We start from the raw sequence: 10,195 nt of genomic DNA, 5'->3' as shown, positions 1-10,195 counted from the left end.
GCGAGCACTCAAAATGCATTCGAAAATATATCTCATATTACTATTAACATATATATATGTAGTGAATGGAAATTTGGAAGGTCCCTTCTTATTTTTCGGTCCAAAATCGCTTGAGAAATACAAAAGGCCGGCACTGAAATATTTAGATCAAGATGACCTGATGAGTATATATGGGGAACAGGCTGCGATAGTGGTCTTCAATAACCAGGACTCGGTGCCGCTATCCAGTGGTTATTTTCCACGTCTGAGGAAGATGTTGGAGGGGCAGACTACGTTGGTTTTACCGCAGGACTTCCTGGATGTGCACCCTGATTATATTAGTAACGAGACTCAGGTGAGCAAATAGTTCAAATAAATACAGTAGACCCGCGGTAATCCGGCCCCTGTCCTATCCGGCCCCCCTTGTAATCCGTCATGGTCTGTTATTTATTATTGAATCTTTTTTTGACAATCGTCGCTAATGCATGATTGAACAAGGTTGAACTAGTCTTGTACGTGTGAATTCTTGCGTATCCCATGGCCACGGCGATTATGTCGAGGAGGAACAGTCGTCAGGTTTTTAGCAGGTAGGAGTCCGGCAGTATCCATTCGTCCCTAAGCGGATGGTTCTCCATGATGGATTTTCCTGACGTGAAAAAAAAAAAGTCTTGTACGTGTCACCACTGTTATACTCGACGCGTAGGGTATTGTTTTGATTATGATTGCTTAGTTGAATTTGACTACTTCCATGTGATGAAGATAGTGGTGTTCATTGTTTACTGCCTTTTTTCATTGTGTATTACCTATCAGTTCAGAAGCGAAAGCACAAAACACTGACAATTCAAGAAAAATGTGATATTTTAGACCACCTAATTCATAACGAATCTTTTAGTAGTTGACATACATAATGAAGTAATATTTGTAGTTCAGAGTGCATATACATACATATATAACATAGAACCTTATCACTGGACCTGTAATTTGTCGGATTACAAGGTACTCTTTTGTAAAAAAAAACCGGTCTATAGCGGACCCCATAGGCCCCCTCTATGATCCGACAAATTACCCTGCAAAACGATTGTCGGTTAACCGCGGGTCTACTGTATATACATATATTGTAATGTCCTTAAGAATATAGGTCTGATCTCATGTTCATCTTATCATCCTCCACTGGTGCCCCGCCAACGTAAACAGACAGTGCAGGCGATGGAATGGTGCACCCACTATTCCATATCATCATTTAAAAATTTGGTACATTACTAACAAAATTTGTATTCAAATAAACTTAATGTAAACACTTTTGAATAGATTATATATTTTTTCATTTATTCTACCGCTCATTCTGAAAGCAGACTTATCACTAGAAGAACGAGCAAGAAACTTGCGTGTTTTCTTTTACATAAATATTGTTAAGCATTATATATTTAAGAATTGATTTGAATTTTAATGACCGTGCATTATTGTAAACATGTACAACATTTATTTGAAAAGAATACGAGCTGAGTTTCTTGTCAGTTCTTCTCATCTTGAAATCATTCCGAACTGACGGTAGATTTGACATATCATAAGAATCTGTAATAGAATACGAATAAAGATATTGTGATATTTGAATTTTTGTTACACATTTTTAATATAGAATTTAATTTTAACTAGAGCAGTGTTTACAGTTTTTTAAGCTGTGGTCGGCAGACCTCTGGGGGTCCACGAGTATGTGTATAAGGGCCCGCTGTCTTATCTATGGAATTTTAAATATAAATGCCAGCAAATCTCACAAGGGCTACTCTAAAAGAGTATTAACTTAGTTGCAAAAAGCACAGTTTATACAATATTTTTAATTTCCAAAGAATAATCATATTTTGCAGTACTACAATATATTTTCCGAAATTTATTTCTGCTTTCTTTGAAATTGGGTTGATTTTTTAGAGGCACATTGTTTGAAAAAGGTGAAGATAGCTATCGATAACGCTTATTAAGAGTAATTTATTATTAATAATAATAAAAAAGTCCTTATGATGCATAATTTTTTTTAACTTTATATAAATAAAGTTAAAAAAAAATTATCCATAAACCCCGGCTTCGCACGGGTGTACATGTATTATATATATAAACCTTCCTCTTGAATCACTCTATCTATTAAAAAAACTGCTACAAAATCCGTCGCGTAGTTTTAAAGATTTAACCATAGGGACGGACAGACAGCGACAGCGACTTTGTTTTATACTATGTAATGATATGCTAACAAAAGGCGGCCTTATCGCTGAAAGCAATCTTTTACAGACAACCTGGGAAACAGAAGTTTTGAATAGGGGAACACTTTTCCCCACATTAAAACTTCTGCTTCCCAAGTTCCCAGAAAAGTGGCGCATTATATAAAAAAGTTAGATAATATATGAATACTATAAATACACTAGTTGTCCCGGCAAACGTTGTTTTGCCTTAAAATAAAAAAAAATTTAGGGGTGGACTACCCCTAACATTTAGGGGAATGAAAAATAGATGTTGGCCGATTCTCAGACCTACTCAATACGCTCACAAAATTTCATGAGAATCGGTCAAGTCGTTTCGGAGGAGTATGGGAACGAAAACTGTGACACGAGAATTTTATATATAAGATATACATACAAATACTAAAGGTACATAAATACAAATAAATTACAACATTTAAGCATACATAAGGACGGACAGACAGCGACAGCGACTTTGTTTTATACTATTTAATGACTTGCTTCGATTTGATTGAATGATGATGTCTGGTTACAGATGCTGACGCTGCAGGGGCCGTGGTCGGAGCGCGACGCTCAAATGACGGAGACCTTCGCTCGCTTGCAGGACATATACGGGCCAGGACGTGTGCTTGGAGTACTTGGTTAGTTGCTTTTGGAAATAGAGGTATATGCAATTGGAAAATATTAAACTAAATTAATATGGCAATGGTTTATTCGCGGATACTAGAAAAATGGAGAAAATACAATGAAAAAGTATAATATTATTTGTAATTTTTATAGATGTAAAATGTTCTATTAAAATTCACATATAATATTATAAGTGATTTCCAGAACATATTACACAAACTATGTTCAGTGGTGCTGCTGAATGTTTTACATATTACTCGTAGAGTGATGAAACTAATTAAAGGAGAAAAATTTAGAAAAAATCAATCTTCCCTTATAATATTATATAAGTAAGTTTGAAAATCTTAATATATATTTTGAAAACTGTTATTAAAGATGAATAGTGCACAGTCAATAGCGCCTGATGTTTTGCGATAAGCAATATTATGAAAGTTGTCGACTGTGGCTATGTCATAATCAAAAGGGTTTAGAAATATGTAAATTACAATATGTAAAGTCTATTTGTAGTAAGTTGTAGTAATAATTTGTTATAGAAAAAAAATAACTGGATAATATTAAAGTCATTCATATTGAATGAATGACTTTAATAAATTAGCAATACTAAAAAATTTACAAATAAGGCAAAAAGAGCAACACGCATGTTTCTTGCTCTCCTTGATTCTTGCTCATTCTTCTTGTCATGAGTGCACGTTCCGAATGAGTGGTAGAATAAAATAATATGACTTTTCAAAGTTCTTATATTAAGTTTAATTTAATAAAGATTCTCTTTATTTATTTTATTATATAATTTCAAAATAAATTTAGTTTTTAATTTCGGAAATATTTAAAAACTTAAAAGACAAGCCGATTGAGAGAGTTTCTTCTTTTTAAAACCACTTTTTGGGGTCACGCATTATTTTTTTATTGGGGGGGCTATTATGCTCGCATCTATTGTGCTCGTCCCTTTCAAAGTTTGCTATCTAGACCTTTACCTAGACCTACCTTTTAGTTAGTAAGATCCGAAACTACAAGATCCGAAATAAATAAATAATAATAATAATAATTATTATTATTATAGACCCGTCAGGGCCAAAAATTAAAGGCTAGCTCTTATTATCTTTCAGGTAATTCCGTATCTCGGAGCCAGTCGGCGGATTACGAGAGCGACTCCTGGTCACGTGCACGGCGCCAGGCTGGTGATGAATCCACAACTAGTGGGACTACTGTCACGGATGACGAGAAACTTGGTGGTCGAACACTTCCCAAGTATGCTCTGTACAATGCTACTGGTGAGTTTAAAGAGTAGATCAACTCAGTGATCTAGCGGGATAGTACACGGCTTAATTTCAGATGGCCACGGGTTATATTCCACGCGCGGTACAATGATTTACATTCAAGAGTATGATCCCCTCCGATCGATCCCCCGTCCAATTCAAACAGGGATCGAATTTCGACGGTCTGAGCCGAGGTTCGAACCCCTAGCAGTGCTGTCAGACTAAAGTCGTATCCATCAGGCGGGAGTTGGCCTTCAGCCGCTCCATAAGTCCTTCCTTTGGTTTGGAGTACCATCTGCACTCGCCCCCTATCGTCCGGTGATGTTGTAAAGGTCAGTTTCGGTCAACAGTAATAGAGTAATACCACAGATAAGATAATATTACATATTAGTACGAAAAAAATTTGTATGACTGTTGGTCTCGGTCTGGCTATTATTTATGTATGTATATTAAGTATGTATTTCTGAAAAATCTGTATATATGTATTTGTGTTAATTGACAATTACCACAAATATATATCTTTGTATATAAAAATTAGAAAGAAAGAAAGAAAAAGAAAGAAAAACATTTAAAGAGTTTAGAGAGAAATTACGTGTCACGACGTTTGTCCGCGATGGACTCCTAAACTACTGAACCGATTGCAAATTTCACTCATTCGGGGTTCCACTGAAAATCAGCGTCGTGGCTTTTGTCATGGCATAATGCTGAGATGGGCCCCTTACACATACATCAGTACACAGTGACGCGGTGGCGAAGCTCCGCAGTGGTGGATTGGAAATGCATTTTTTACTTTATTATTATTATTGGTTTTTTTATTATTATTTTTTTTTTTCTTTGTATATAATGATTTCATCTCTAATTTAATGAATTGTTTTTATTTACGTTTATCTTATATAATAATTTATATGCAGCTGTCGGCATCGTTTTTATTGTGTTGAGATGTGTGACGTAATAAATGTAATAAATAAATAAATAAATAAATTTGATTTGCACATTGTGTGCAATTTGTTCCAACTTGAAAGATATGATAGCTTACATCTCAATTTATAGTCGCAATATTATTTTATTGCAAATTATTTTTATATATAAAGAAACTGTTAGCCACAGCAACAAGTGGCCGAGTCTGCTAGTATATATATATTTTTTTATTTATATAACTTTAATGCACACAATATAATATATAGTATAGTACATTTGGCGGACTTAACACTATGCGGCATATATGTATATATATTATAGTAGTATTATACTAATATTACTAACAATAATATTGATATACGTAGTTAGTAATAGAATGTTATTTTATCTGTGGTAATAGTAAGATGCGGTTATTTTCAGGTCAGCCGGGTAAAAATGCCCTGCTGTACTCATCCGGGTGGCCGGAGCTGCGCTGGGCCAACGGCACGGCGATCGCGCTTAACGCCCCCGTCGGGGAGCCCACAGTAAAACCTACCAGACTCTACACCATACTCGTGGTGCGCTTCGCCGACGGACAGACCAGGGACAAGGTGAGTACAGTTGAGTGGAGTGGAGTGGAGTGCAGTGGAGTGGAGTGGAGTGTAGTAGAATAGAACATGGGTGTACAGGTGCGTACCTAAAATAACAAAATTCATCTGAGTTCCCGACAACTGATTATTAGACTCTCGGCCAAATCTTCGGCAAATAGTTTGCAAAATTTTGCCGAATAACTAGTAAAAGTCGAATATAATAATATAATAATCTTAGGACAATTCACACAGAGCCATCTAGACCCAAGTTAAGCTAGCTAGAGCTTGTATTATGGGTACTAGATAACTGACACATATACATAATTTTTTTTTTTTTGTAAATACATACATATTATACATAGAAAACACCCAGACCGATACAAACAATCATACTCATGAATACAAATGTTTGTGCCGTGCGAGGAATCGAACCCGCGACCATAGGTCGTAAAGCGGTGTGCTTGACCGCTAAACCACCGAGGTCGTCATTACATCTCTATTACTCTCTATTATATATTCATGACATCTCTATTACAGATGCTTATTAAATTAAATATACTGTCGATTGGGTTGCAGATTCGATTCCCCGCACGGTATAATATTTAAAATTTATGAATATGATTGTTTGTATCGGTCTGGGTGTTTTCTATGTAATAAAGAAATAATTTTAAATAATTAACACAGCGTCATCTAGTCCTACAGTAAGCAGACCTTGTGTTATAGGTACTAGACTATTGATACAATTATTTAGATATATATATTGTAAATACATATATAAAGGAATACTTAAATGTCATTTTATAAGTCAATTATCTATTGTACATATATTAGTTCTCTCGACAAATTAAACCATGCGTTGCTCTGTAGAACAAAGAAATTTTATTGAAACTTTTACAATTTCTGATACAAACAAACTACAAATCATACACGAGTCACCGCAATGCAACAAACATTACCTGTAGTTCAATGTTTATTTGTCGATCCTTTTCACCAAAACACTGTTACTTTCAATTACTGTCACTCACAATCCCAGTTTTACTATCCACCATACTTCTACTCATCTTTAACAATTAGCGCCATCTATTAGAAGTCGATGAGAGCAATTAGACGTTAGTTAGTTAGTTAGACCACAGATAATATAATATTACATATAGACGCTCAATAACGCGCCTAAAAGCAAACCGTAAAGGGATGCTAAGTAAGTATTCCTTTATACATATCTAATATACACAGAATAGGGGGTAAGAGGACTGTTAGTAATGTGGACTCATGACCCTATTACTAGCAATGTACCATGTCAGGTTGACCTCCACGCGGTTCGCCCTTTAACCCATCGTGATAAATTCCTGGTGAATTTGTCACGATGGGTTAACTGCCAGCGTAAACCGTTAGCGTAGGCGGGTGCACCATGAGTCGCGGTTGACTGTTATCGATCCCGCGATTTCGGCATATGGCGTTGGGTGAGGGACATCTTGGAGTTTTTAGTGAGTAGGAGTCTCACAGTACCCGCGGGCTTCCCCCGGGCCGGCGGGTCTCCATGAGGGATTTTCTCCAAGTTAAAAAAAAAAAGGCGGGTGCATCATTCCATTATCATTCTTTAAAAAGAAAACGGTTTACGCTGGCGGGGCACCAGTGGAGGATGATAGGATGAACATGAGGTCAGGTCAGTGTGCCCAACGTGACAAATTCACTAGGAATGTATCACGATGGTTTCCAGGGGGAACCGCGTGGAGGTCGACCTGACATGGTACATTGCTAGCAATGGGATCATCAGTCCACATTACTAACAATACCCCCTTCCCCCCAGTGTAAACCGTTAGCGCAGGCGGGTGCTCCATTCCATTATGATCCATAAAAAAAAATACCCTTACGGCCTTGGTGGTCTAGCGACTTAGCACACCGCTTTATTTGTGGTGGTCGCGGGTTCGACATTTGTATTCACGAGTATGACTGTTTGTATCGGCCTGCATGTTTTCTATGTATAATATGTATGTACTTACGAAAAAAATATATCTATATATTTGTATCAGTTGTCTAGTACCCATAACACAAGCTTTAGCTAGCTTAACTTGGGTCTAGATGAATAGAATAGAAAATCATTTATTCAAATAAACTTACATTGAAGCACTTTTGAATAGTCATTACATTTTTTAATCTACCACGATGGCGATGTGTGAATTGTCCTGAGTTTATTATTATTATTATTATTTTTTTTTATATTATTTTTTCTCTACTTTCGCCGGTAATCTTGTTATGTACGGGCCTAAGCCAAGTACATAACAATGTTCTATATCAGGTGGATATACCATAATACAAATGTAGGCCTAATCTGTCTGTAGAAACTTTCTAACAATCCGGCATGTATTTATAACTACAGATTGGGTATATATTAGGGGGCTATTGTGACTGATGCTTTTTCGGTATGACACCTGTAGTTGAGAGGGCGATTGGACTATTGTTACTTTTTGTAAGTGCCAGAGTCGGGTTATTTCTGTTTGTAATTCTTTATATTTTGTTATTTTTTCGGCTATCGTATTATTATTATATTATTACTAAAGGTTTCTAACCACTGTTACCAGATCACCTTAGAGTTCAGCTTCAAACAAGCGGCCGGATGGTGGACAGCTGTGGGTGTGGAGGTGAAGTTTGGGTTGGAGACGACCGGCCTCAACTTGAAGGCACCAGCTCCACCTGACGCGCCGTCCGCAGTCCTAGGGCGCGCGTACCACTGCTCCCAGCCGCTGGTCTACTCCTCTGAGGAGGCGACCCTGACATTACCAGATATACAGGTTAGTTGTGAGATGAGGATCAAAACAAATCAAATCAAAAATTATTAGTCATAACAATTTGATCATGTTCGGAAAGCTGTCTCATCACAAGAAGAACGAGCAAGAAACTTGTGTGTTGCTCTTTTAAATAATCCTTGTAAGTTTACATTTACAAGTCGAAAGAGGATCAAAACAAATCAAATCAAAAATTATTAGGATCATGTAGGACAAGGTACGTGTGCCATTGGTTCGCCACCAATGGCACATGTACCATTGACGGCACGCGACACAATATTTTGGGAACGTCGTCGATCATAAAACTGTTTGAAGAAACTGGCTCATGCTATTTTAACAATATCTTCACCTACCTATGCCTGCGAGTCATTATTATTTTTAAAAACTCGGTTAGAGATGAATCCAGTTCAGCATGCATTTTGCTTGCAATTTTTTTCTGAAATACCATCCTGATCATCTGGATGAATGGCGGTCTTCCACAGTACGGTTTTCTAGAAACTTTTTGCCTCGCACAACCACATTGTGGAATCACCTTCCAGCAATGGTATTTCAACCGATACGATATTGAAACCTTCAAGAAAAGAGCTTAGCTTATTTTTAAAAGGCCGACAACGTACTTGCAGGTGTTGCGGGTGCTCATGGGCGGCGGTAATCACTTACCATCAGGTGAGCCGCATGCTTTTGTCCCCTGTGTTATAAAAAGTAACATCGTACAAGCCTGAATAAATTATTTGTCATCTAACCTGCAGCAACAGAAGTCACACTAATTTTACAGTAATTTAATTTATGCGTGTAATGAAAACAATCCAAACTGAACCTCTTTTGTTTACTTTATTTCATAGAGAGTTATGATAGTATTTATTTTTATTATTTTCCAAATAATCAGAAAGTAAAATTAATTAAATTTAAAATAAGTAATCGTCTATCATGGTATGGACATGTAATGCGTAGGAACGAGGATAATATTTTAAGAAAGGTGTTACATATGAATGTGGATGGTTATAAGGGCAGAGGAAGGCCGAAAAAGAGATGGATGGACTGTCTGAAAGATGGTATGGTGAGATAGGAAGTAAATAACGCAATGACTGCGAACAGGGATGAATGGACGCGAAAAACATATTACGCCGACTCCAAATAAATGGGATAAGGAAGAAGCAGATGATGATGATGAATCAGAAAGTAAAAATTATTTGATGGCACGTCAATGGCCCCATTAAACATTTTTTCACCTACCCTACTGTAGGACATTCTCACCGTTTATGAACGTCAAGTTTTTGTGTGAATATTTTACTCTACCGTCCAGTTCAATTCGTTACAGATTCAATTGAGAAGAACTGGCATTTTGTTATCGGATTTATATAATACTAGCTGTACCCGCGATTTCATCCGCGTGGAATTTAACTTTATTTTTCTAAAGTAGTCTAAGTTACTCTTTATTACATCTGCTACCTCCGAATAAAAGGCCCGTCAAAATCGGTCAAGAAACTAAACTGTTTTTTTTTTAAAGTTTGTGTGTTATTTTACTCTACCGTCCAGTTCAATTACAGATTCAATTGAGAAGAACTGGCACAAAAATTAAACTGTTTTTTTTTAAAGTCAGTTTATTTATTCGTGTTACATTACATTTTTAACGTTTTTTTTTTAAACGTTGAAACAACTGTTAAATCTATGAAGTGGAGGTATTAATACCATCAGATGGGCCGTATGCTTGTTTGCCACCTATATGGTGTAAAAAAGAATATTGTAAACTACATCCGTAAAACATTTCAGATGCAGCCGTATATGGATAGCACTGGCAAGTTCGCGGACGCCTTCGATTGTATTGGCTTCACAACGGTTCC

General features: G+C 36.6%; 1 protein-coding gene across 1 annotated transcript; it reads left to right on the top strand.

Annotated features, from left to right (window-relative positions):
- Positions 1-8,616, top strand: LOC131855703 (uncharacterized). The gene is made up of 6 exons (XM_059207003.1): positions 1-334; positions 2,740-2,845; positions 3,935-4,099; positions 5,423-5,592; positions 8,151-8,360; positions 8,566-8,616. Exons 1-6 carry the CDS (start codon positions 14-16, stop codon positions 8,614-8,616), a joined length of 1,023 nt encoding a protein of 340 aa, XP_059062986.1. The 5' UTR covers positions 1-13.
- The last annotated feature ends 1,579 nt before the right edge of the window (positions 8,617-10,195 follow it).

Source organism: Achroia grisella, unplaced genomic scaffold, assembly GCF_030625045.1.
Source record: "Achroia grisella isolate CSIRO2021 unplaced genomic scaffold, CSIRO_AGI_Agris_v1 utg1462, whole genome shotgun sequence".
Taxonomy (NCBI): Eukaryota; Metazoa; Arthropoda; class Insecta; order Lepidoptera; family Pyralidae; genus Achroia; species Achroia grisella.
The sequence above is the reverse complement of the archived record's forward strand: the minus strand, read 5'-3'. Positions and strand labels throughout refer to the sequence as shown.